We start from the raw sequence: 26,692 nt of genomic DNA, 5'->3' as shown, positions 1-26,692 counted from the left end.
ATGAATTATAGCGGCCTCGCGGACCGTCCGGGGTGCACGACCGGACCGTCCGCGACTGGCTTTATCTGACATCTGACGACGCATTAAATGCAATATAGCCGTTGATATAGCTGTTACTGCTGACCGTTGCGTTTTTAGCCGTTGATCTACAAGCGCGGACCGTCTGGACCAGGCGGGCGGACCGTCCGCGGTCGGCAGAATGGAGCAACGGCTAGGAAGTGGTTGGTGGCTATAAATACAACCCCAACCACCTCCATTCACTTCACCCAAGCATTCCAACCTTCACATTCAATACAAGAGCTAGCAATCCATTCCAAGACACATTCAAAGCCTCCATCTCTCCAAGTTTCACAATTGAGAAAAGAGATCATTAGTGATTAGTGACTTGAGAGAGAAAGTGGTCCGTGTGTTATTTGTCGCTCTTGTCGCTTGGCTTTTGCAATCATGCTTTCTTTCAATCTTTCTTGCGATCAACTCAATTGTAACCAAGGCAAGAGACACCAATTGTGTGGTGGTCCTTGCTGGAAAGTTTGTTCCTGTTTGATTGAGAAGAAGAAGCTCACTCGGTCCGAGGGACCGTTTGAGAGAGGGAAGGGGTTGAAAAAGACCCGGCCTTTGTGGCCTCCTCAACGGGGAGTAGGTTTGCGAGAATCGAACCTCGGTAAAACAAATCCTTGTGTCTCACTTCCATATTCACTTGCGATTTGTTTTGCACCCTCTCTCTCGGACTCAATTATATTTCTAACGCTAACCCGGCTTGTAGTTGTGATTAATTTTGTAAATTTCAGTTTCGCCCTATTCACCCCCCTCTAGGCGACTTTCACATGGTATATATTTTGATCCCTAAGAGTGGATTTTATGTTGTTTTTTAGGGTACCCTGAATATGGGTGCACGATAGACGTCAAGAGCAAAACAAGGCCTAGTTTTCAAATAGTGTGGTTACTACAGCGGAGATAAATGATGGACCACTTTGTGCCTATAGCTCTGGCTTGAAAAGAAGTATAGTTAGATGTAAAGGTAGAGAAATACTATTAGCACCTAGGAAATGTCATACACTCATACCCACATATGATGCTAAGACACATTCAAGGATCCCATTATAGAAGGTTACTGTGCCTAGGCTATAGAGACCACTGCTCCTAGGGCCTCGTGCCCTAAGAACCTGTCCTAGCTCCAACCAAGGCAAAGGCTTAACCTTCCAAGCAATGTGATATTAGGGCACTCTAAAGGAATGCCATTCAAACCACCATATCCCGTTAAGAACAACTAAGGGGCCTTGGGCCCTCGCAACCCTAGGGCACCTCTAAGTTTAGGGTACCCCAAATTTATGGGACTAGTCTGCAAGGATGTTTAAGCCTTGATGCCCCTAATGGCCTTAACTAGAATGGCCTAAGTCATTGTGCCTCCCATGCCCCTAGGGTACTCACATAGATTCAAGTGCCCCCCCGTGTCTTGGTGCAATCATAATGGTAGAGACACTTAGTTGTCCGGGGTTCTACTTAGGCCCTTGGGTCCTTAAGTCCCTCGAGCTCATAAGAAGTTGGGCCTTGAGTCTCATAGGGCCCAAGGCCTCCTATGTGTTCAAGGGGCTTGCGATGGCTAAATATAAAGTTGTGTACAAGACAAAAGGCTATGGATGGTCCCACTAATAGCATTATGACCTTGAAAACAGGACACCACATTTATGATATGCTAACAGGTCCATAACACTGGCATTTCGGATAAGCCTCCCCTACAACGCATTAAATGTGTGATATGTGATAGTTATAGTCTTATAGGTACATTGTCGCCATACCTTAGGTAACAATGCAATAGGATACTCGAGGCCACTATTCGGTACGCGTGTTAACACTGTAGCCACGCGTGCGCATGTTAGTGTACCATGAAGTATTATCAAGTATAAATTGCTACACCAGATACCAACTATGTTGTGTTCGAAGGAATGTGTCCTGACGTCCGTGAAAGTGACATAACATATTTGCCTCTGTAGTTGGTATGATAATCACTGAAGAAAGACATCCTCGAACTGTGCCATGACCGAAGGCGTAGTTTTGCATATGACTCCATTCCCGAGATAAAATCGGGGTTATTGGGTCTCGGCTGGTCCAGACTATCATCCGACAACATGTAAACTCTCCTCCCTTCTATATAAACAGGAGAGAAGAGAAACATTTAGAGGATTCTTTCGCGCTTCCGGATAGAGAAATTACACGCTCCCAAATAGAAATTACGCCTGCATAGGAAAGATCCTTGCTCATAACATCTAAGGACAATCATAAAAGTGATTTAGGGACCTATAACTCCCACCTAAACCAATGAAAAGGGAGAGCTAGGAGATCATAATGCTAGTTGATTTCTAACCTTATAATCTTCTTCGCCTTTATGTGCATCAATAATGGTAGCAGTATCGCACATTACTTGTTCAGGTCCGTGTACATATACATATTCACCTCTCGTCTATAACCCCACCTATCTAATAACTCTTTATTTATACTTTACGGTACCTTGTCCCTAAGGACAAATATCGTAAAGATAAAAAGGCTAAACATACCACTCCGATATTGTATTTAGCTGTAAAAAAGGTAAACACGTAAAATAATTGAAGGGGTAATATTAGCACGGGACCTAGAACGTATGGACCAATCTTGGTGAGGAACCAAGTAACTAAAAGTGGCAATCACCAAGCGTCCAAAGTCCAACACAATCAAAAGGTTGCCACGTTGACGCTTTCATGTTATCCCGAACAGTGAAAGCAACCAGCACTATACAATCATTTTTTGGTTTTATATAGTACTTAGTTATAATTAATTTCTTCGTCACTTGTGACAACGCTCTCTTTTCAGATTTTTCTTTTAGTTTATCCGACCTTTAACATTTCTGAATTTAAACCGGCAAATTAACCCAGACGAACAGATGACAAGAATTTCAAAAAAAAAAAAAAAAGCGTAAGCACCACAGTTCTTGAAATCAGGACTGGTCCACAAAACCCACTCTTGCCACCCCGTGACAGCAGGAAACAGTACACAGTAGCGCATAACCTTCCAAGAAAATTTAATTAATAAACCCGAAGAAGCCAAGAGGGAAGGGAAAAAAAAAGAAAGAAAAAAAACTGACACATAAGAAAAGAGCAGCGAGCAAGCTGAAGGTGAAAGCCACAGCAGCTCGTCCCCTTCCCCCCACTTCTTCCTCAGATAAGGAGAGGCCCCAGGCCAGAGAAAAAAGCATCGAATTTCCCCCCGTTAATTGGCCTGAGCCCTCAGCCGTCTACCAGCAGCAGCTAGAGGTACGATTCTCGCATTGCTTGCTCCCTGCGCCTGCCCTCGATTTTTGCTGTTTTTTCGAGCTCCTCTTCCAGTTCTTTTGCCGTGTTGGAACCGCATCTATGCAGCCTAGCGCGGGGTACTAGCGTGATTCGGTCAGTGGATCCCGTCGGGCTGCTGCTTCCTCGCGGCTGATTTGCGAGAGGAAGCAGGTCCCCGGGAAGCGATCTCATTTTTCGTTATTTTTTTAGCTCCCTACACCAAAGACCAGAGTCAGATCCGAGGCTACCCGCCGCCCCGGCAAGGATTTTACCCGGCCGGAGCTCTGCAACATCGGTGGGATCGATGGCTGCGACCTCCACGAGCTCCGGTGCCCACGAATCGAAGTCAGCAGCGCCGTGTGGACTGAGTCACGTGCCTGGTTCGCCGTCCTGTCCGACGCTTCTCACCTCGAGAGCCCGTCGCTGTTGCCTCGGACTCGAGGGAGCTGGCGGCGCAAACGCCGTGCGGCCAAAATCGAGATCCCCACCATCCGAATCGAGGTCCTCTCTACCAGAATCAGTTCCCGCCGCCGCGTCGAGGTAGCTGTCACCCAAATTGAGCTTTCCGTCGCTGCTGGATGTGTTGGAATCGGAAGCTTCGGGCGCATAGCTTGAGCTCGCTCAAGTGTATCGAGCAAGCAAACCAAGCGTTGGGGGTCTTGCTTTGCGCCTTTGCCGCGCTAGCTTAGCCTATCTATCCGTGCTAGGAATCCCCCTCCCTTTCGGTGTGATGTTTTTGACTTGCCACTGCCTGGTGTTGCTGGGGCTGCTTTTCTCTTCTCCTTTGGGGCTCTGAATGAAGACTGAAGAAATCGAAAGAGAGGAAAGCTACGCCTGAGTCGGGGAACGCCTACGAAGTAAGTTTTGGCTTAAAGGTGGAAGCTTTTGAGGTTTCTCCTTGCGAAATAAATGCTTTTTTCGATGTTATTTGATGGATTTGGTTGGTACTCGGTCAAAAGGTGTTCTTGGTTTGCCCTTTCTATGCTCTGGCTGCTGTTGCAACTGCAACTTCCCTTTCCCTTAGAGTTTGGCGCTCTAAAAGTTGGTTCACTTTGCACGAAGGATTTCTGTTTCTTGTTGCTGATTGGGTTGTTTGGATCTATCTGCAGGCAGACAAGCTAGGTTTTACTGCTTCATTGAGCACAAAGATCCGCTGACCTCTTGCTCTTGGTAAAAATCCAACCTTTCTTGTATTGTTTTCTTCCTGGGAAAACCTCCTTGTGGTGCATAAACTTCGTAGTACACTCTGCCATTTCTGGAGAGGAAGCTGAGAACTACTATCCATATCTGGCACGACCCTTGTCAAGAACCATGGCTGTTCACATGCCATGAAGCTGCTTGAACTGGAGGCACCTAAATGCTGTGGATTGTTCCTATGCAGATGATTGGATCAGTGGTTTCAGGCTTCGGGGGGTTCGATCAGATGTTGTATGAATAATAGCAGGATTGCTTGAGAGACTATAGTTTGGGTACTGTTTGCTTCTGTATTTACTGGTACGGTTTCCTACTGATCTGCGGCTGCGCAGGAAGGCATTCTCTTTTTTGCCGTACCATGGATGCACCGGATGTTCAACAGAGCATGGGATATAAGGAGTCCAGGGGTGGTATGCCTAAGTTTTTCCATGCCCTTGGACCAGCACTCCTGATTTCAATGGGTTACATTGATCTCGGGAAGTGGGTGGCAGCCGTTGAAGCTGGTTCTTGTTTTGGATTCGACCTGGTGTTGCTGGCTCTCCTTTTCAATTTCACTGCCATTGTATGTCAGTACCTTGCTGCTTGCATTGGCACTGTCACAGGGAAGAATCTTGCAGAGGTATCGGTTTACCGATGTTGTTCCTTGGTTTTGCTGGCCTTCTATTGAGATTTAGTTCAGTAAATCTTTGTTTCCATTTCACAACGCTATATGATGGCTTCATATTGAGCTGGACTTGAAGGAACTTAGAAGAGCAGGGAGTAGGGAAACTACATGCGAGATATTCAATTTATGCGAATTGTTGATAAACAAAATGGATCAATTCACTTGCCTTGTTAAATAATTCTTTTCCATCTGTAGTTCAATTATACTCCCTCTGTTCCACAATAGAAGTCGTTTTAGACTTTCAACAAATTCATTCAATAATTGATGTATATGTTATGTAATGTGTCTAGATTCGTTGCCATTCATTTGAATATAGACATAAAAAGAAGACCTAAAACGACTACTAATTTGGTACAGAGGGAGTAGTACTGTTGGATGTAGAAGGGCTTCTTTTTGGAGGAAAATATATCTTTTATCTCATCTTACTTGTTCTTGATATTCCTTTCAAGTTGCTAACTTTTTCATGCCTTCACATGAAACAAAGATATGCCACCAAGAGTACAACCAGCCAACATGTATATTCCTTGGTGTTCAAGCTGGATTGTCTTTGTTGACGTCAGAGCTGACTATGGTACTTGCAGATTTAGTTGGATGTCTCTCATACCTTTTATGTTTAAATTGTGAATTCTCATCCTGCAAAGCAATGTTACATGATGTAGTTCTGACATGCTAGATTCTGTTGGCTATATCTGGAATTTTCAGATTTTTGGCATAGCACTCGGATTCAACCTCCTGTTTGAATATGATGATCTCATCACAGGGATATGCTTTGCAACAGTGGTACCTAATCTGCTACCATATGCTATATCCCACCTGGTAAGGTTACTACTTCAAGAAAGATACTTGAACAGATGCTGATACACTAATGTGACTTTATGTTTGCTAGTTACTTACCCTTTATGTCTGCTCTAGGGAAAGAAGATGGAAGGGACAATAAATGCCTGCATAGCAGGATTTGCACTTCTTAGTTATGTGCTTGGCTTATTGGTTAGCCAGCCACAAATTCCTCTCACGATGAATGTAATATTCCCCAAGATCAGTGGTGAGAGTGCTTACTCTCTGATGGCGCTTCTTGGTGCAAACATAATGGCACACAACTTCTACATTCATTCATCAGTTGTCCAGGTAAATTGTTTGATTAGTGCCCTTGGACTTAAAATTTAGTGGGCAACGCCTTGCCAGAAATACTTCAAACCATACATTTACATTTATTTCAATTTTAGCTTGTTGTATGGAGTTTGTAAAGTCCTAAGAGTGAGCGAGATCATTATATTTGAACTTCTGTTCATGCCAGTTGAATATTGGATACAATTTGAAAATTATATTTATTTCCTTTATTATTTTGATGATTTGTGGGTACACCACATCGAAATAAAACAAGATGTAATTAATCGCGTTTCAATTGTTTGGATAACTTCATACAAGTTTCCACCGCAGGATCCACACTTTGTTTATCTGTACACATTGTGCTCAGCTTTTGGAATTTTTTGTTTAGTTCATGAAATTTTGTGTCTTATGTTTGGGTTTGTAGCATATCACAAAACATCAAAATTGTACCATTTCTAACTTTTCACATCATGTTCATTGGAAAATATTGACATGTGCAAAAAATGCAAGTAGTGACAGTTTGCGTACTTTGCAGTCGTTTGTTTTCACTGAATTGTCATCAGTTTCTGCGTGTTTTTTAATCAAGAAACATTGTATTTGCAGGGTCAGAAAAAGTCATCTGCAGTTGGTCTTGGAGCCTTATTTCACGACCACCTTTTTTCAATATTGTTCATTTTTACTGGAATCTTTATGGTGAACTATGTTCTAATGAACTCTGCAGCAGCGGAATCTACTAATACTCTTCTCATTACCTTCCAAGATGTTGTAGAGCTAATGAATCAGGTAAGCAGCTAAATTTCCTAGTTGTTTATTCTCTGTGCTAAGTTTCTGCTGAATATTTTATTTAGGAAGATATCCTACTCCGCTATAGAAAACTGAATTTTTGAGTACTTTGCAGATATTTGTAAACCCTCTGGCACCAACTATATTTTTAGTGGTTCTTCTCTTCTCCAGCCACATCATCTCGCTGACATCTGCTATCGGTAGCCAAGTGATTTCACACCATTTATTCGGTATAAACCTTCCTCTTTCTGGACATCGTCTCCTACTGAAGGTTTTTGCCATAGTTCCTACTCTGTACTGGGCGAAAGTTGCAGGAGCTGAAGGGATATACCAATTATTAATTATATGCCAGATTATTCAAGCCATGCTTCTTCCATCTTCAGTCGTCCCACTTTTTCGTGTTGCTTCATCAAGATCAATAATGGGAGCCCATAGAGTGTCTTTGCATCTGGAGATACTGGTTTTTCTTGCATTTCTCCTTATGCTATTTTCAAATATCATATTTGTGGCAGAAATGCTATTTGGCGACAGTGGGTGGATGAACAATCTGAAAGGATATACTGGAAGCCCTGTGGTGCTCCCATATACCGTTTTAGTTTTAGTTGCACTTATATCTGTGGCTTTTTCACTGTACCTGGCTGTTACACCATTGAGATCTGGAAGTCATGAAGCTGAATCCCATGAATGGTCTGTGCATTCTCAGAGAGAACTCTTGAATACTTCTCAAGAAAGGGAAGATGTTAAGGTGGACAATGTTACATATGAGGAAGATCAAAGATCAGATGTTGTCCCTTCTCCCAGGGATGTGCCTGACAGCCATCCGGAACTGGCCTTGGACTATATTGATACTTCTGACACTGCTGTAGAATCTGATCACGACTCTCAACAATCTACTGCTTATGCATCCACTGCTCCTGAAACCTGCTCCTCCCCGTCGTTTACTCGCGAGGAGTCAAAATCAGTTGTTGCAGTCAACTGGCCGGAGCCTTTGGAGAAGGTTCCTACTTCTACTGTGATGGAGGAAAGCACAGTAGAAAATGTGGTCTCTAGGATCACGACTGAAAGAGATGTTTTAGTAGAAACAGATGTTGTCTCGGGCAAGGATAAGGAAGATATCCGTACTTTGGAGTCTGAGAAGTCAATTGTTGATAGCACCCCATATGTGTCTGATGACGGTCCGCCATCCCTTACTTTCAGCAGGGGAAAGGGCTCAGATGCAGGAAATGGCAGTGGTAGTCTCTCAAGGTTATCTGGTTTGGGCCGTGCAGCAAGGAGACAGCTAGCTGCTACTCTTGATGAGTTCTGGGGGCATCTGTTTGATTACCATGGTAAGCTCACTCAAGAAGCTAGCACCAAAAAGTTTGGTATCTTGCTTGGGATAGACCTTAGAACACCTAGCACATCTGTAAGAACGGATAAACAAGCTGCTGAAATACTTAAGAGCCCACTGGTGAGAGACTCAATGCGGGGGGCAGCTTTTTTGTCAAGCTCAGTGGACATGATGTCCCCTAAGAATGAAACGTCGAATTTGGAACTTGCATATGGGCTTCAGAGGGGACCTGGCATGGGATTGTCAAGCTGGTCTCAGGGTATGCAGCTACCAAATACACAGCTGCAGAGCTCAAGCAATAGCCTACTTGAGCAGAGTGCAAGATTAAACTCAAATTTTAGTTCATCTTATTCAGACAACAATCAGTTCTACCAACCTGCAACAATTCATGGATACCAGCTCACATCTTACCTGAAACAGATGAATGCCAGCCCAAGCCTTTACTCTAGCATGCCGCTGGACCCACAACGGCTTCCAAAATCATCTGTGTCTGCTGTGCCAAACTATGCTGATTCCATGATGCATGCTCGTAATCATAACCTGCTTGCTTCACTGGGTGGTACTACTACACAGCTTCCTGCAACATCCCGCGTAGGCTCAATGATGCCTGAAAGATCGTATTATGATCCTTCCAGCGTTGATGGGAATGAAAACGCTGGTTCACCTGCTTACTCAAAAAAGTACCACAGCTCACCTGATATGTCTGGAATAATCGCTGCAAGTAGAGCTGCACTCTTGAATGAAGCAAAGTTGGGTGCTGCCATTGGACCACAGTCATACCTCAGCAGGCTGGCGGCAGAAAGATCTCAATATGCAAGCTCAACAGCCAGGCCCGCGGCTCCATTAGCATTTGACGAGCTTTCACCTCCTAAGCTCCAGAGTGATATCTTCTCGGCGCAGTCAAGCATGAGACCAAGTGCTAGATCCCTTTGGGCTAAGCAACCATTTGAGCAATTGTTCGGCATGTCAAGTGCAGAGCTCAGTAAAGGTGACTTCAATCTTCCAGGCAGATCAGGTGGCGTGGCCAAGGATGATTTCTCTTATAAGGAATCTGAGACGAAGCTTCTTCAGTCCCTCAGGCTCTGCATCATGAAGCTCCTTAAGCTAGAGGGATCAGGGTGGCTGTTCAAGCAAAATGGTGGTTGTGATGAAGATCTAATCGACCGAGTCGCTGCAGCCGAGAAGCTATTGATGCAAGGGACTGCCGAGAATCAACTGCTGCTTCATGGTGGTGATCTCCAGCAACATTCTTCCGACCAGGCCGGCATCCAGTACATGCGCACGCTTCCCAACTGCGGGGAGGACTGTGTTTGGCGCGCGTCACTCGTCGTTAGTTTCGGTGTCTGGTGTGTCCGCCGAGTGCTGGACATGTCTCTGGTGGAAAGCAGGCCAGAACTTTGGGGCAAGTATACCTATGTCCTTAACCGTCTTCAGGTGAGTTGTTATGGTCCTGAACTAGTTTAACTTTTTTTTTTGCAATCGATAATATCCTGTTTTTAATACTTGCTTACAATTAGGGGTGGACAATCATCTGAAATGGCATTACAATATAGAAAACAAAAGGACTGGCCCAGGATTTTCCCGTATTTATGAAGATATCTAGTAGCACAAAAAAATAGCTGTGAAATCAGTTAAAAATGACATTTTTTTTAATGTTTGCGTGAATTCAGAAACGTTCTAAAACGGTATCATATTATAGAAAACGAGAATGAAGGATTTGTGCTGTTCACTTAACAGTGATTCATTTTGTGTTTGTGCAGGGGATCTTGGACCCTGCGTTCTCCAAGCCTCGGGGTGCTCTGACAATATGCACCTGCCTTCAGAAAGACACCAGAGTGCGCAATAGCCCACCCCACAGTGGGCTAACAGCCATGGGCCCGGTCCCCACACCGATCCGGGGCGCCTTCACGACCGCAGGCGTGGTTCTGGAGATGATCAAGGACGTGGAGGCTGCGGTCTCAGGCCGCAAGGGCAGGAGCGGCACGGCGGCGGGCGACGTCGCCTTCCCCAAGGGGAAGGAGAACCTGGCCTCCGTGCTGAAGCGGTACAAGCGGCGGCTCGCCAGCAAGGGCCAGTAGCGCGCGGGTGTCAGACAGGCAGGCGATCGCAAGCAATGTTAGGAGGAGCCTGACTATTGTTCTCCAGGGGGGCTGCCACTGGCGCCGGCCTCCCTGAGCCCTGGATTTTTTCGTTGCACGACGTTCCTAGGGACCGGTGGTTGCCCGATGGTCGTCTTGGTCCCTTCCAGCAGGTTTTTTTTTTCCTTCCCTCTTTCTGTTGGTTTCTTTTTGTTGGCTTTGTGATGTTTTGTAAGGGGCAACTAGGGTATGTGCTCAGAAGGACTCAAGATGTACACGCGAAGATGTACTAGTCTGCTGATGCAGCGTTGTAAAGTCCACACTCTGCAGGTTAACCCTTTTTGGGGCCGTCAAGTGTTAGTGCGTGCCCTATGTATGTTAATCACCCCTGCAGAGAGGTTGCGAATACTGAACTACTCACAGACCTGCACCTGTCGAGATCGTTTGTAATATCCGACGTCTTGTTCAGAATTGTTCTCACTCTTTTTTGCCCGTTGTGTAATTTACCCTGAAGGGACTTCAAGTACGTGCTTCGGCAAGCACGGTCGTGAAAGAAAAAAAACTGTTAGCATCAGTGAGCTGCCTGTTGAGCAGTAAAAGAGAATACAATGTGAGCTCTCAACTCAAAAGCGAGATGTGTCACGCGCGTATCTCAAGAAGCATTGGGCCAAAGCTTTTTATGCCAGGCAAGAGAGATGCATCCAGATGGCCGGTCCGAAATGCAGGAGATGATGAGTAATATGGTTTGGCAAACCACTTCCGTCATCCATTGTTCGCAAATCTGCGTAGGGATGCAAACCAAACCGGTAAATAGACTATTTGTTTTGTGGATAACTCATTAAAAAATTAGTTTGGTTTGCGAGTAAGCCGTCTTGCCTGCTAGACCATTGGTAAATAGACTATTTGTTTTGTGTATAACTCATAAAAAAATTAGTTTCGTTTGCGAGTAAGCCGTCTCGCTTCACTTAGGTATTCTTTTTGCAGAAAAAAATCTCAAACCTAAAAGACACTAAAAAGATTCTTACGACGGGCTTACAATGGGTTCGGATTAAAAATAAAAAAAATAGAAGCGATAATGGAACGGAGTTCAAGAACTCACAAATTAAAGGATTTCTTGAGGAGGGTATCAAGCATGAGTTCTCTTCTACCTACACAACTCAACAAAATGGTGTAGTGGTGGGAGACCCTAGAGAGAGGGAAGGGGGTGAATAGGTGATCCTGTAAAATCAACACTAAATACCACAAACTTGGTTTATGAAATGTTAGTGAAATCAAACCAAGGTGTTATGACAAGAGAGAGAGGTGACTTCTTCACTCAATTGCTTCTCACAAAGTGAGTATTAAATTTAGAGCAATTATCAAGTGAATAGAAGATCGCACAAGAAAGCAAAAAGTGACACAATAATTTTTATCCCGTGGTTCGGCCAAGTAGAACACTTGCCTACTTCCACGTTATGGCGTCCTAATGGACGAGGGTTGCACTCAACCCCTTTCAAGTGATCCAATGATCCACTTGAATACTACAATTTTCTTCCTTATGGTTGATGCCTTCCCTTGTGAGGAGTCTCCACAAGTTGGAGTCTCTCAGCCTTACAATATTGATCTCAATGAAAATCACAAGAGTAAGGGAGGGAAAGAAACACACGCAAAAGCTAGAGTCACAGCAATGACACGCACACAAGTCAAGAAGCGAGCACACAAAAACAACGCAGGGAGTTCACAACTCAAGAAGTGCTCAAATCTCAAACACAATGATCCGGATGCGTGCTTGCGGAGTCTAGAAGTCTTAAGATGCTCAATGGAGGCTTGATGTATTGCTCCATGCGCCTAGGGGTCCCTTTTATAGCCCCAAGGCAGCTAGAAGCCGTTGGATCTCCATTTGGTAGGCAATTCTTGCCTTCTGTTCGTTGGCGCACCGGACAGTCCGGTGCACCACCGGACATGAACAGTGCACGATTTCTTTCCTTTCCTAGCGAAGCCGACCGTTGAACCCTCGGTCCACTTGGCACACCGGACACTGTCCGGTGCCCACCGGACAGTCCGGTGCGGCCTAATGAACGTTGGCTCTGGCCACGCGTCGCCCGCTGATCACGCTGTCGACCGTTGGCGCGGGTGCTGTTGGCTCACCGGACAGTCCAGTGCACACCGGACAGTCCGGTGAATTTTAGCCGCAGCGTCCTCGTCGATTCCTGAGAGCGACGAGTTTGTCGCTTAGCCAGCCTGGGCACCGGACACTATCCAGTGCACACCGGACAGTCCGGTGCATCGCAGGCTGGTGCATGTCTGGCTGGACTTAGCCAAACTTCTCCAATCCAGTCTCATTTGATTTGACAAGGTTCCTAGCACTTAGAGGAATATGTTGGTACCATAAAATAATTCAATAAGGCTAGAGTTATACCTCGATTCTTGATTTGCATCTCTTTAACAATTAGCATATATCAACCACAACGATATGTGTTGGGCATCTAATCACCAAAACATTTATAGAAATGCCCCAAGGGCACATTTCCCTTTCAATCTCTCCCTTTTTGGTGATTTATGCCAACACATTAAAAGCAACTCAATATGCAACAACATTTTTAAAGAGAAGCTAAAGAGTGCAAATTGAAGACTAATTTATCTCACATAGGATTTGGCATATTTGGATCACTTTTGCCACCACTTGGTTTATTTTCACAAAACAAATTCTTTTTCCTATCTCTAAGTCAAACACACTTGTTTTGGCAAATCAAGAGATCTATCAAGAGTAAATTTGATCAAATGCAAAAAACTCTCCCTTTTCCCCATAATAAAAAATCCCCCCCATACGAGAACAATTTTTGCAATAAGAGGGTTTTGATCAAATACAAAGATTCTAACTCTACAATTTTTGAAATTTCACAAGTGGTTAGCTGATCCATTTGCTTTGGCCTTAATTTCTCCCCCTTTGGCATTAAGCACCAAAACGGGAGAATTTTTGGCCCTTTAACCCCATTGCCTCACCAAAATGTCAACTAAGCGTAAAAGCCAATGAGAACATAAGTACGAGCTTGGGACAAGATACATTTATACCAGAATGCAGTGGAAGCCCTTTCTTTGTCCAAGTTCACTTTTCCCTTTCAATACACCTTTGAGACTATTTCAAGAGTACTCAACACACAAGTTAGTCTCAAGGGAGTCAAGTTGTAGCACATCCTCCCCCTAAACATGTGCATCATTTGCATAGGGACTTGTGAGGTCCGGGGATGACTCGTATAACTTGAGCACCAAAAATAAACAATTAAAGACATTGATGCTGAAAGTAACATGATCAAAGGCATATAACATATGTATGCTATAGATCAATCCAAGTTACACGAATCTAAGACATTTAGCTCACTACGCAACCTGCAAAACCTTTTCTCATCTAAAGGCTTGGTGAAGATATCGGCTAGATGGTTCTCTGTGCTAATGTGATAAATATCGATATCTCCCTTTTGCTGGTGGTCTCTCAAAAAGTGATGCCGGATGTCTATGTGCTTAGTGCGGCTGTGTTCAACAGGATTATCCGCCAAGCGGATTGCACTCTCATTATCACATAGGAGTGGGACTTTGCTCAGATTGTAGCCAAAGTCCTAGAGGGTTTGCCTCATCCAAAGTAGTTGCGCGCAACACTGTCCTACGGCAACATACTCGGCCTCAGCGGTGGATAGGGCAACAAAAGTTTGTTTCTTAGAACTCCATGACACCAGAGACCTTTCCAGAAACTGACAAGTCCCTGATGTGCTCTTCCTATCAACCTTGCACCCGGCATAGTCGAAATCCGAGTATCTGGTTAAGTCAAAGGTAGACCCCTTTGGATACCAGATCCCGAAGCAAGGCGTAGAAACCAAATATCTAAGAATTCGCTTAACGGCCACAAGGTGACACTCCTTGGGGTCGGATTGAAATCTAGCACACATGCATACACTTAGCATAATATCCAGTCTACTAGCGCAAAGATAAAGCAAAGATCCTATCATAGACCAGTATGCCTTTTGATCAATGGACTTACCTCCTTTGTTGAGGTCTAGATGTCCGTCCGTTCCCATTGGAGTCTTTGCGGGCTTTGCATCCTTCATCCCAAACCTCTTAAGAAAATCTTGGGTGTACTTCGTTTGTGAGATGAAGGTTCCTTCCTTGAGTTGCTTCACTTGAAAACCAAGGAAGTAGTTCAACTCGCCCATCATTGACATCTCAAATTTCTGCATCCTCACCCTGCTAAACTCCTCACAAGACTTTTGATTAGTAGAGCCGAATATAATGTCATCGACATATATTTGGCATACAAAAAGATCACCATTACAAGTCTTGGTAAAGAGAGTAGGATCAACTTTCCCAACCTTGAAAGCATTAGAAATAATAAAATCTCTAAGGCATTCATACCATGCTCTTGGGGCTTGCTTAAGTCCATAGAGCGTCTTAGAGAGCTTGTAGACGTGGTCGGGATACCTGTCATCCTAAAAGCCAGGGGGTTATTCCACATACACTTACTCCTTGATTGGTCCATTTAGGAAGGCGCTCTTCACGTCCATTTGGAACAGCTTAAAAGAATGGTGAGCATCATAGGCCAATAATATCCAAATTGATTCTAGCCTAGCTACAGGAGCAAAAGTCTCCTCAAAATCCAAACCTACGACTTGGGCATAACCTTTTGCCACAAGTCGAGCCTTGTTTCTTGTCACCACACCGTGTTCATCTTGCTTGTTGTGGAACACCCAATTGGTTCCCACAACATTTTGATTTGGATGTGGCACTAGGCTCCAAACTTCATTTCTCTTGAAGTTATTGAGCTCTTCCTGCATGACCAACACCCAGTTCAGATCCTGCAAGGCTTCTTCTACCCTGAAAGGCTCAATAGAAGAAACAAATGAGTAATGCTCACAAAAATTAGCTAAACGTGAGCGAGTTGTTACTCCCTTGCTGATATCACCCAGAATCTGATCCACTAGATGATTTCTTTGAATCATCGTCCAGACTTGAGTTGGAGGAACTTGTGATGCTTCTTCTTCCTTATCCTGTTCTTCATGTGCTCCTCCTTGATCCTGCCCTTCTTCTTGAGGTACCTGTTCGTCATCTCGAGTTGGGGGATGCACCAATGTAGAGGAAGAAGGTTGATCTTGCTCTTGTGGTTCCTGTGGTCGCACATCACCTATCGCCATTGTTCGCATTGCGGTCGTCGGAACCTCATCTTCATCTATATCACCAAGATCAACTTGCTCTAATGGAAATACAACGTTGCTAGAGGCTTCAACTAATCCTGATGATTTGTTGAAGACCCTATACGCTTTTGTATTTGAGTCATAACCTAGTAAAAACCCTTCTACAGCTTTGGGAGCAAACTTTGAATGCCTACCTTTCTTTACCAAGATGTAGCATTTGCTCCCAAATACACGAAAATATGAAACATTTGATTTATTACTGGTTAGGAGTTCGTATGATGTCTTCTTGAGGATACGATGCAGATAGAGCCGGTTTATGGCATGGCAAGCTGTGTTCACAGCTTCCTACCAAAACCTCTCAGGCGTCTTGTGTTCTCCAAGCATAGTCCTCGCCATGTCAATTAATGCCCTGTTCTTTCTCTCTACCACACCATTTTGTTGTGGTGTGTAGGGAGCTGAGAACTCGTGCTTGATTCCTTCCTCCTCAAGATATTCTTCGACTTAAAGATTCTTGAACTCAGATCCATTATCACTCCTTATCTTCTTCACGTTTAGCTCAAATTCATTTTAAGCTCTCCTTAAAAAGCGCTTTATAGTTCCTTGGGTTTCATATTTATCCTGTAAAAAGAAGACCCAAGTGAAGCGGGAAAAATCATCTACAATAACAAGACCGTACTTACTTCCCCCGATGCTGAGATAAGCAACGGGCCCGAAGAGATCCATATGTAGGAGTTCCAGTGGTCTTGATGTTGTCTTCACGTTCTTGCTTTGATGATTACTTCCCACCTATTTCCCTGACTGGCATGCTGCACAAGGTCTGTCTTTCTCAAAACAGACATCGGTTAGTCCTAACATATGTTCTTTCTTTAGAAGTTTATGAAGGTTCTTCATCCCAACATGTGCTAGAGGGTGGTGCTAGAGCCAGCCCATATTTGTCTTAGCGATTAAGCATGCATCTAGATCGACATTCTCTTTTGAGAAATCAACTAAGTAGAGCTTGCCGTCTAATACACCCTTAAAAGCTAATGAAACATTACTTCTTCTAAAGATAGATACATCAATATTTGTAAATAAGCAATTATAACCCATATGACATAATTGGCTTACAAACAACAAATTGTACCTGAGCGATTATACTAAAAACACATTTAAAATTGAATGCTCGGTTGTGATGGCGATTTTGCCTAAGCCCTTAACCTTGCCTTGGTTCCCATCTCCAAAGATGATAGTGTCTTGGGAATCTCTGTTCTTGACGTAGGAGGTGAATATTTTCTTCTCCCCCGTCATGTGGTTTGTGCATCCGCTATCAATAATCCAGCTTGAGCCCCCGGATGCATAAACCTGCAAGGTAATTAAGCTTGGGTTTTAGGTACCCAACTCTTGTTGGGTCCTACAACGTTAGTCACAATAGAATTTGGAACCCAGATGCAAGTTTTGTCTCTCTTGCACCTAGGTCCCAAGCTTCTAGCAATTACTTTATCATTTTTGCATAACAGTATAAATGAAGCATTACATGTTTGGTAAAGGGTAGTTGGTCCAGTTAATGTCTTCCTAGGCGCATGAGAAGCAACATGATGGCGCCTAGGTCTATTCCTACCATGAGCATATGAAGAGCTAGATGCAAACATGGCATGAGAACTAAATGCAGCATCATGACATACAGGAAAAACAACATGATTATGACACCTATCATGATGAGAAATATTAGTAACTTTCTTATCATAAAGATAGGCATGGTTCTTTTGAGAGCTACTGAAAGCTCTCTTGTGAGTTTTGGTGTTTGGATGACAACTCAATTAAAGGACTAACAAGTGTACTAAGTGTTGAACAGGTGCCTAAGGTAAAGCTAACAGGGTTCAACACAAGAGAACAAATGTGATGGTTCAAGAACTGGATTATGGATACATGATGGACATCACAAGTAAGGTGGACATTGCATAAAGTGAGACTCGGGTGCGTAACTCGGGGACAACTGATCAAGCCAAGGACGGAGGCAAGAGAAGCTTCGAGGTACCAAGTGCACAGGAGAAGGTCAAGGAGGCTGAGGAACCCAAAGCCAAGGGTGAAGAAGAAGGCTTGCAAAGTCAAGGGTGATCGAGTTGAGAAGAGCTATAACACACCAAGGATCACTACATAAGGACGTGACTTACAGCCAATGAGGTAACAACTATAGTTATGTGGTGTAAGTCATAAGGCTCAAGATCAAGCTCTAAGAAGGAGATCAAGGTCACTAGAAGGAGAACAAGTGTCAAAACCAGAATTGGAAGCAGCCCAAAAGAGCTAAGTTCACCTTAATCTTTAGTTTGGGTTGTTCCTATGTTTGGAGATGTTCTATGTGACCTTTGCAGGATGTTGGAGCTAAGAAATGTCAATCTAGATCAAGTCAAGCCGACTTGATGATTTATGAGTCCAACATCAAAGCTCAAGCATGTGAAATGCTATGGATGTAATAATTAAGAGAAGGTATGTTTCTAGACTTAGTACATTGGTTTTAGTGTACTAATATACTTGTCTAAGTGTTAGAAACAGAAAGAAGAAGAAAAGGAAAGAGGTGCAAAAGGCGTGGCTGTGTACAACCAAGGTTCTGCTCAGTCTGGGTGCACCGGACAGTGTCCGGTGCGCCAGGCTGGTTCGAGCGAACTGGCCGCTCTCAGGAATTCACCGGCGACGTACGGCTATAATTCACCGGACTGTCCGGTGTGCACCGGACTGTCCGGTGAGCCAACGGTCGGCCGCATGATCTGCGCGGGACACGTGGCCAAGCCAACGGCTAGATAGAGGCACCGGACTGTCCGGTGCGCTAACGGCTCTAAGACTGCCAACGGTCGGCTTCGCCATAGAAGGAAAGAAATCGGGCACCGGACAGTGTCCGGTGTGCACCGGACTGTCCGGTGTGCACCGGACTGTCCGGTGCACCACCCGACAGAAAGCTGATATTGCCTTCCAAATGAAGTCCAACGGCTCCTAGGCCCCTTGGGGCTATAAAAGGGACCCCTAGGCGCCTCAAGCAGATATACAAGCGCAGCCAACAAGCGTAGACTTCACTGGAATCAATTCTCGCTCTCCCTCTTGTGTGTAACTCTCTAGTTTGTGTGGAAGGCACAACTATAAGCTTTTAGAGAGAGGAGTAGTGCTGCTAAGAGCTAGAGCTAGGTCTTGAGCATATCGTTACTCTGCCGGGGTGCTGCCAAGAAATTTGTAAGCAGCCGCGGTTCTGTTGTAACCCCACTCAATAGTGAAAGGCTCTATCTGTCATACTGACAGATCTGAGCAAACGGAGGAAGGAGTTGAAATAGACTCCAAGCCCAGGTGTGGCTAACTCCAACGAGGACTAGGCAAGCATTTCAGGCTTGGCCGAACCTCGGGATAAATCCTTGCGTCTGTGTGCTCTGTTCTGTATTGTATCCTGACTCTCTGTCTTACTCGTCTTTATATCTGCACTTCAATACTTATCTGTGGTATAAGCTTTATTTGAAGTGCAGGACATTTTGAGACAGGATCTTCCATTCCACTGCAACCTACTCGAAGAGTCTTCTCACTCCACTGCGTACTAAGTCTTCGAGTAGAGTAAGAATTTAAGTTTTAAAGTAATAAGTTTTATTCGCCTATTCACCCCCCTCTAGGCGACATCCAGATCCTGTTCCCGGGTCAAAGGGAACTTTCAATTGGTATCGGAGCTAGGCCTCTCCAGTGTGGGCTTAGCCGTCCGGAGATAACGATGTCGTCACAAGAGGTAACTGTAGAAATTCTTTTAGGCGATGGCTCTAATTACAAGTCTTGGTCTGTCTCTATTTATAATGCTTTCATGAGTGTTGATTCTGATTTGAGACAGATCTTTAGTAGAAGTATTTTTCCATCTGATATTAGTAAAAATCCCTCTAATAATGAACTAAGATGTTTATCTCTCAATCACCGTGCTTGCAACATCTTAGTTGAATCTCTTTCTAGAGGTGCTTATTTTGCCATCATGAGTAGTGATAATGATTTATTTGTTGATGCTCATGATTTATGGAATAGGATTAAAGAAAAATATTTTGTGGCAAACTGTGATGCTCCTACTCCCTATATTATTTGTGATACTAACCATTCAAAGGGAGAAGAGCAAGAACGATGGCACCCAAACGATGAATCCACCTCGTCGACAGGTTCGTTCTCTACTAGTGATAAATGTTTTATTGCTAACAATGATGGTGGAGACAAAAGCCATGATGAGGAGGAATATGAGGATGATAGCGAGGATGAATCTTCATCACCTCAAGGTACATTTTCCTATTTGGCTTCCACTGACATTAATGACAGGGAAAATGAGACCGATGATGTGGAAGAAGAGGAGATTCGCCGTTTCTGCATCCATCTCAACAAAGAGGACAAGGCACTCTTGGTTAAGCTGTTGAGAAGGAACAAGGAACAAGGCGAGACGCTTCTCAGGCTAGAGGAGTCCCTCATCAAAACCAACAACAGCCTGGAGAAGAAGACCAAAGAACATGAGAAGCTAAAGCGCTCTCATGATGATTTGGTCCAAAGGTATGAATATGTTTTAATTGAGCAAAGAAATAGTCATGATACATTATCTGATATTGCTCAACTTAAAACGGAAAATTCTATGCTTAAGAGTCAAGTAGAAACAATGGACCTAGAAAAACGTGCTCTAGGTAAAAAGTATGATATGTTGTCATATTCTCATAATAAATTAGTTGATGACCATATCATGCTTAATGTTGCTCATGAGGTTATAATTGCAAACTTAAATTCATGTGAACCTCATTCTCGCTCGTGTGCGCATTTGAATTGTATATCACCATGTGCTAATCCCTGTTGCTCAAAAGAAAGCCAATCATTGATTGAGCAACAAGTTTTAGGGTCACAAAAGAAATTCTGTGGGAACAAGAAGCAAAGACAACTGAGGAGAAGACACATTGCTCAACTCTCTCAAGATATCCACGGGCGCGTGGTGAAGAAGCTTGAGAAAGGAAAAACTGTAGCAAGTGTCAAGCTCAATAAGAAAAATGTTCCTAAAGATGAAGAAATCAACATGAGCTTGGAAAAAGGTAAAGATTCAATTAATCATGTTGTTTGCACTGACCTTCTCTCCATGTCATTCAAGTGCAAAAAGGGAAAAGGAAAAAGGAGATGTTTCAAGTGCAAGAAGTTAGGCCACCTCATCGCGTCTTGTCCGTACAAAGACAAGGATGAAGGGACAAGGAGTTGTTTTGGATGCAACAATAAGGACCACACGATCACTTCATGTCCGGTCATGAAGAATCAAGGATGTGGATCCTCCAAGGTGACCCTCACCAAGGAAAATGACACACAGCAAGCGTCATGTCAGGTTGAGCGACGCTTCTGCTACAAATGTGGTGAGCAGGGTCATCTATCCAAGGTATGTTATAAAGGTAAGATTCCTAAGCAAGTGAATTTGTGTCAATCTTATTCGCGTTGGAGACCCAAATCATACACTTGTGCTAGATCTATAACGAGATCACCTAGAACTAGCACAAAGGCAATTTGGGTACCAAAGGCACATTTAAATGATCATTATGGACCCATCCCGAGATGGGCACCAAACTGTGCTAACTAGACCATGCAGGTGCCTTGAGATGGACTGGAGACCATGGGAGAGCTTAAGACGGTTATCTAAAACTCTATGCTTAAGCTATTAATTGTTTGGTGTTTATTGACCCAAGGTTGAATTATTGTGAAACACTAATCCCATGTTCATCTCAAGTGAAATAAGGTGTATAGGTCCTTAATCATTATTGGTGAATCAAATAAAGGACCTTGATGAGAATCTACAACCTGCTCTCCAAAGGACGGTACCCGCGTATTTTAAGTACATAATTGCAATTGAGTATTGCTCTTAAGTTGGCTTGTTGTGCTACCTGTCCTTAGAGTAGTGATGCGTTATGATTGCCTGTGTTAAATGAATCATAATGATGTTTGTTTTAATCATGACTGGTGCTATATAGGATATATCTTTTGAATCATTCATGGGTAGCTCTTTCATTTGTTATATCCACAGCGATTAACTCTCTTGGTGTATATGGATAAACCTGTAACTTTTTGTAAGTCATGCTATGTGCAAATATGACATTTTTGTTTAGTCCATGTTCACATGATTACCCTAGTTTGGTACTATGTGAATTTCAAATCCATGTCGTGCCCTTTTGAGCTATGAGGTGCATAAGCAAAAGGAGCTCTGAATTGGTGATAACAAGGGCTCTCATAAAGGCAAAGGTATGGAAAATGGAGCTATGCAATTTCATTAAATACTCTTGAAATTCCATTCATTGTGATCATAGCTATGTTCTTGTCTTTCAATTGGTAATATATTGGCTTAGGTAATTTATGCCTTTAAGATGTTGTTTCTTTTGTGCACCTAAGAAACCTTCTTAATTATGACATGATTAGATATTTCGCTTTATATACATGATTGTGTTGATCTTCAATTGGTATATGCAATGATAGTTAAGTTTGAAGCATGTACAAGTTGCGTAAATGTTGGACTTCCTGTGAGTATACAATTGGCTTAGGTGCCACTGAGGCGTGCATTGTTGTATTTAGTCAACTTTTCATGTAGCCTTCAATTGGTGTTAAGTGGCGTTTCATTTGATATTCAAATTGGCATCTTTGTGTGATAGAGTATGCCTTGACCAAGGTATGTTGTGATCCCCTCTAGTTCTAAGGAAGCTAGAATGTGCAAAGTGCAAGTCATTCAAATACTTGATGCACAACTTGTAGGGGAGCACACATAACTTGTGCCTTTTTGAGACTAACTGTTTCTTGAGCGATCATGTACAGTCTCAAGGTGGAAAAGAGAAGATGAGCATGAAATGGAGCAATCAGGACTTGGATACCTATGTAAGTCAAGAAGTTGGTATCTCAAGTCGTGAGTAATTGCATATTTTTTAGATTGCTCATGCTCTATAATATCTGGTGATAATAGATGCTTATTCTTAAATATCATGGAGCCATGATAATAAATGAACTTTGCAATTGGTATCTTTAAATTGGTATATTTCAATTGGTAGCCGTAATAGTTCGCTTCAATTGACATCTTTTGATAATCATGAGAATAGAAGTTTCTTCTTGTGCCCAATACTATAACTTGTTCTAAGTTTGGTGTCTTAGCAACAAGAAAAAGTTAGGAGAAAGAATCAGGCACAAGTGTGGACAAGCTTTCGAGAGATTAACTACTTTCAAGATGGGAAGTACACTACATCATGGTAAAGGTACAAAGGGAGTATTAATCTTTTTGCATATATGTATCTTACCTAAATGTTGATAGTGCATATGTTCAATAAGTAAGGGGGAGTTTTTGATAGTCGTTTTTCCTCCTTAACACCCTGCTGTCCCTTGACATCATCCTATGTTCTTGCTTGAGTATGGTTTTTGGTGTTTGATGTCAAAGGGGGAGAATTTGTGTATTAAAGCTTATCTCAACCTGAGAGGAAAGCTTATCCTAAGGGGGTGATGTGTTAGTTTAAGCTTTGCTATGTGTTAGTTTAAGCTTATCCTAAGGGGTGATGTGTTAGTTTAAGCTTTGCTATGTGTTAGTTTAAGCTTTGCTAGTGTATTATTCATATGCTTCCTGCAGTATTATATGTGTTGCATCATATGGACTAGTGTTTCTGCTGCGATGAATTATTTGGCTTCTATAGTGTAATAGATAGTCATGTGATTAATGGTGCTTTAAGATTGCTTTAAATTAGTGTCTTAGTTTAAATTGGTATTAGTTTGAATTGGTATCTTAATGATGAATAGTGGTAGGTTGATCCACTAAATTGAATGGTGTTTAACTCTGATTATGTGCATTTGTGTGTTTTAGCATCATGGTTTGATTCTTGACACAATGCATTCCAAAATTGCTAAGGTATAGAAATGTTTCGAATTGCCTAAGTATGTGCAAATTGGCGTCTGAGGCCAAAATTATGTTTTTGAAGTAAGCACATATTTAGGGGGAGCATTCTATAAACTTAGAATTCAAAATTTGTGCTTCTAATCTTATTCTTATGTAAGCTTTAATTGTGTTGCCATCAATCACCAAAAAGGGGGAGATTGAAAGCTCTCTTGTGAGTTTTGGTGTTTGGATGACAACTCAATTAAAGGACTAACAAGTGTACTAAGTGTTGAACAGGTGCCTAAGGTAAAGCTAACAGGGTTCAACACAAGAGAACAAATGTGATGGTTCAAGAACTGGATTATGGATACATAATGGACATCACAAGTAAGATGGACATTGCATAAAGTGAGACTCGGGTGCGTAGCTCGGGGACAACTGATCAGGCCAAGGACGGAGGCAAGAGAAGCTTCGAGGTACCAAGTGCACGGGAGAAGGTCAAGGAGGCTGAGGAACCCAAAGCCAAGGGTGAAGAAGAAGGCTTGCAAAGTCAAGGGTGATCGAGTTGAGAAGAGCTATAACACACCAAGGATCACTACATAAGGACGTGACTTACAGCCAATGAGGTAACAACTATAGTTATGTGGTGTAAGTCATAAGGCTCAAGATCAAGCTCTAAGAAGGAGATCAAGGTCACTAGAAGGAGAACAAGTGTCAAAACCAGAATTGGAAGCAGCCCAAAAGAGCTAAGTTCACCTTAATCTTTAGTTTGGGTTGTTCCTATGTTTGGAGATGTTCTATGTGACCTTTGCAGGATGTTGGAGCTAAGAAATGTCAATCTAGATCAAGTCAAGCCGACTTGATGATTTATGAGTCCAACATCAAAGCTCAAGCATGTGAAATGCTATGGATGTAATAATTAAGAGAAGGTATGTTTCTAGACTTAGTAAATTGGTTTTAGTGTACTAATATACTTGTCTAAGTGTTAGAAACAGAAAGAAGAAGAAAAGGAAAGAGGTGCAAAAGGCGTGGCTGTGTACAGCCAAGGTTCTGCTCAGTCTAGGTGCACCGGACTGTCCGGTGGCTCACCGGACAGTGTCCGGTGGTGCACCGGACAGTGTCCGGTGCGCCAGGCTGGTTCGAGCGAACTGGCCGCTCTCGGGAATTCACCGGCGACGTACGACTATAATTCACCGGACTGTCCGGTGTGCACCGGACTGTCCGGTGAGCCAACGGTCGGCCGGGTGAACGGTCGGCCGCACGATCTGCGCGGGACACGTGGCCAAGCCAACGGCTAGATGGAGGCACCGGACTGTCCGGTGTGCACCGGACATGTCCGGTGCGCCAACGGCTCCAAGACTGCCAACGGTCGGCTTCGCCATAGAAGGAAAGAAATCGGGCACCGGACAGTGTCTGGTGTGCACCGGACTGTCCGGTGCACCACCCGACAGAAAGCTGATATTGCCTTCCAAATGAAGTCCAACGGCTCCTAGGCCCCTTGGGGCTATAAAAGGGACCCCTAGGCGCCTCAAGCAGATATACAAGCGCAGCCAACAAGCGTAGACTTCACTGGAATCAATTCTCGCTCTCCCTCTTGTGTGTAACTCTCTAGTTTGTGTGGAAGGCACAGCTATAAGCTTTTAGAGAGAGGAGTAGTGCTGCTAAGAGCTAGAGCAAGGTCTTGAGCATATCGTTACTCTGCCGGGGTGCTGCCAAGAAATTTGTAAGCAGTCGCGGTTCTGTTGTAACCCCACTCAATAGTGAAAGGCTCTATCTGTCATACTGACAGATCTGAGCAAACGGAGGAAGGAGTTGAAATAGACTCCAAGCCCAGGTGTGGCTAACTCCAACGAGGACTAGGCAAGCATTTCAGGCTTGGCCGAACCTCGGGATAAATCCTTGCGTCTGTGTGCTCTGTTCTGTATTGTATCCTGACTCTCTGTCTTACTCGTCTTTATATCTGCACTTCAATACTTATCTGTGGTATAAGCTTTATTTGAAGTGCAGGACATTTTGAGACAGGATCTTCCATTCCGCTGCAACCTACTCGAAGAGTCTTCTCACTCCACTGCGTACTAAGTCTTCGAGTAGAGTAAGAATTTAAGTTTTAAAGTAATAAGTTTTATTCGCCTATTAACCCCCCCCCCTCTAGGCGACATCCAGATCCTGTTCCCGGGTCAAAGGGAACTTTCAGCTACTAGCCATAGGAGCCTTCCCTTTCCCTTTATTGAGACTGGAAGTCCTTTGGCTTGTTAAGTTCTTGGTCTCCTTTTGGAAACCAAGTCCGTCCTTAATAGAGGGGTGTCTACCAATGGTATAGGCATCCCTAGCAAATTTTAGTTTCTCATAATTATCCTTGCAAGTCTTAAGTTGAGCATTAAGACTTGTAACATCATTATTTAGCTTAAGAATAGTAGAGGCATGTTCATTACAGGCATCAATGTTAAAATCTTTGCACCTATTGCAGATAACAACTTGCTTTACAGATGAACTAGCACAATTTACTTCTTCTAACTTAGTATTTAAATCAACATTTAAATTCTTAAGATTAGAGATAGAGTCATTACAAGCAGACAACTCAGAAGTCAATAGTTCATTTTTCTTAATTTCTAGAGCAAGAGATTTTTGAACATTAATGAATTTATCATGTTCCTCATAAAGAATATCTTCTTGCTTTTCTAGAAGCCTATCTTTTTTCATTTAGAGCATCAATCAATTTATTTATTTTATCTACTTTAGATCTATCTAAACCTTTAAATAGATCACTAAAATCTACTTCATCGTCAGAAGATTTCTCATCACTAGAAGAAGTATACTTAGGTGTATCTCGTGTATGTATCTTTTTCTTCTTAGCCATGAGGCATGTGTGTCGTTCGTTTGGGAAGAGGGAGGACTTGTGTAATACTCAAAAGTGCAATAATAAGAATAGAGATAATCTCAGTAATTTGTGTCCTCTACTTATCATCACATGTGATCAACCCTAGTTATAAGTGGATAATTAACACAAAGAACACATAGATAATACGTGCATCATGCTGGACTTCCTTTGTATGTGCATTTAAAATTCAAACAAATAAGTAAAACAAGTATAACTTCAAAACCCAGTTTGAGATTTTAATTATGGGAGCAAAGGAATTGAAGAATGAATAGAAATAATAATAATAATATTAATAATACCAGTGAGATTATGGCAAAACATTGATAGTATTAATCTTAGAGTGCTATTAATATTTGAGAA

At 43.0% G+C, this 26,692-nt stretch overlaps 1 protein-coding gene across 8 annotated transcripts; it reads left to right on the top strand.

The window, feature by feature from the left end:
* The first annotated feature begins 2,996 nt into the window (after positions 1–2,996).
* Positions 2,997–10,946, top strand: LOC103649560 (protein ETHYLENE-INSENSITIVE 2). Of its 8 annotated transcripts, none has more exons than XM_008675291.2 (9): positions 3,013–3,284; positions 4,412–4,472; positions 4,684–5,115; positions 5,645–5,731; positions 5,863–5,976; positions 6,073–6,285; positions 6,871–7,050; positions 7,166–9,814; positions 10,141–10,944. In XM_008675291.2, exons 3-9 carry the CDS (start codon positions 4,855–4,857, stop codon positions 10,456–10,458), a joined length of 3,822 nt encoding a protein of 1,273 aa, XP_008673513.1. In that variant the 5' UTR covers positions 3,013–3,284; positions 4,412–4,472; positions 4,684–4,854; the 3' UTR covers positions 10,459–10,944. The 8 variants fall into 8 exon arrangements, with proteins under 8 accessions (XP_008673512.1, XP_008673513.1, XP_008673518.1 ...); XM_008675294.3 differs by having other exon boundaries at positions 3,113–3,284; positions 4,829–5,115; XM_035966126.1 differs by adding an exon at positions 3,513–4,159 and having other exon boundaries at positions 3,131–3,284; positions 4,412–5,115.
* The last annotated feature ends 15,746 nt before the right edge of the window (positions 10,947–26,692 follow it).

The sequence above is a fragment of the Zea mays genome, chromosome 3 (assembly GCF_902167145.1).
Source record: "Zea mays cultivar B73 chromosome 3, Zm-B73-REFERENCE-NAM-5.0, whole genome shotgun sequence".
Lineage (NCBI taxonomy): Eukaryota > Viridiplantae > Streptophyta > Magnoliopsida > Poales > Poaceae > Zea > Zea mays.
The sequence above is the reverse complement of the archived record's forward strand: the minus strand, read 5'-3'. Positions and strand labels throughout refer to the sequence as shown.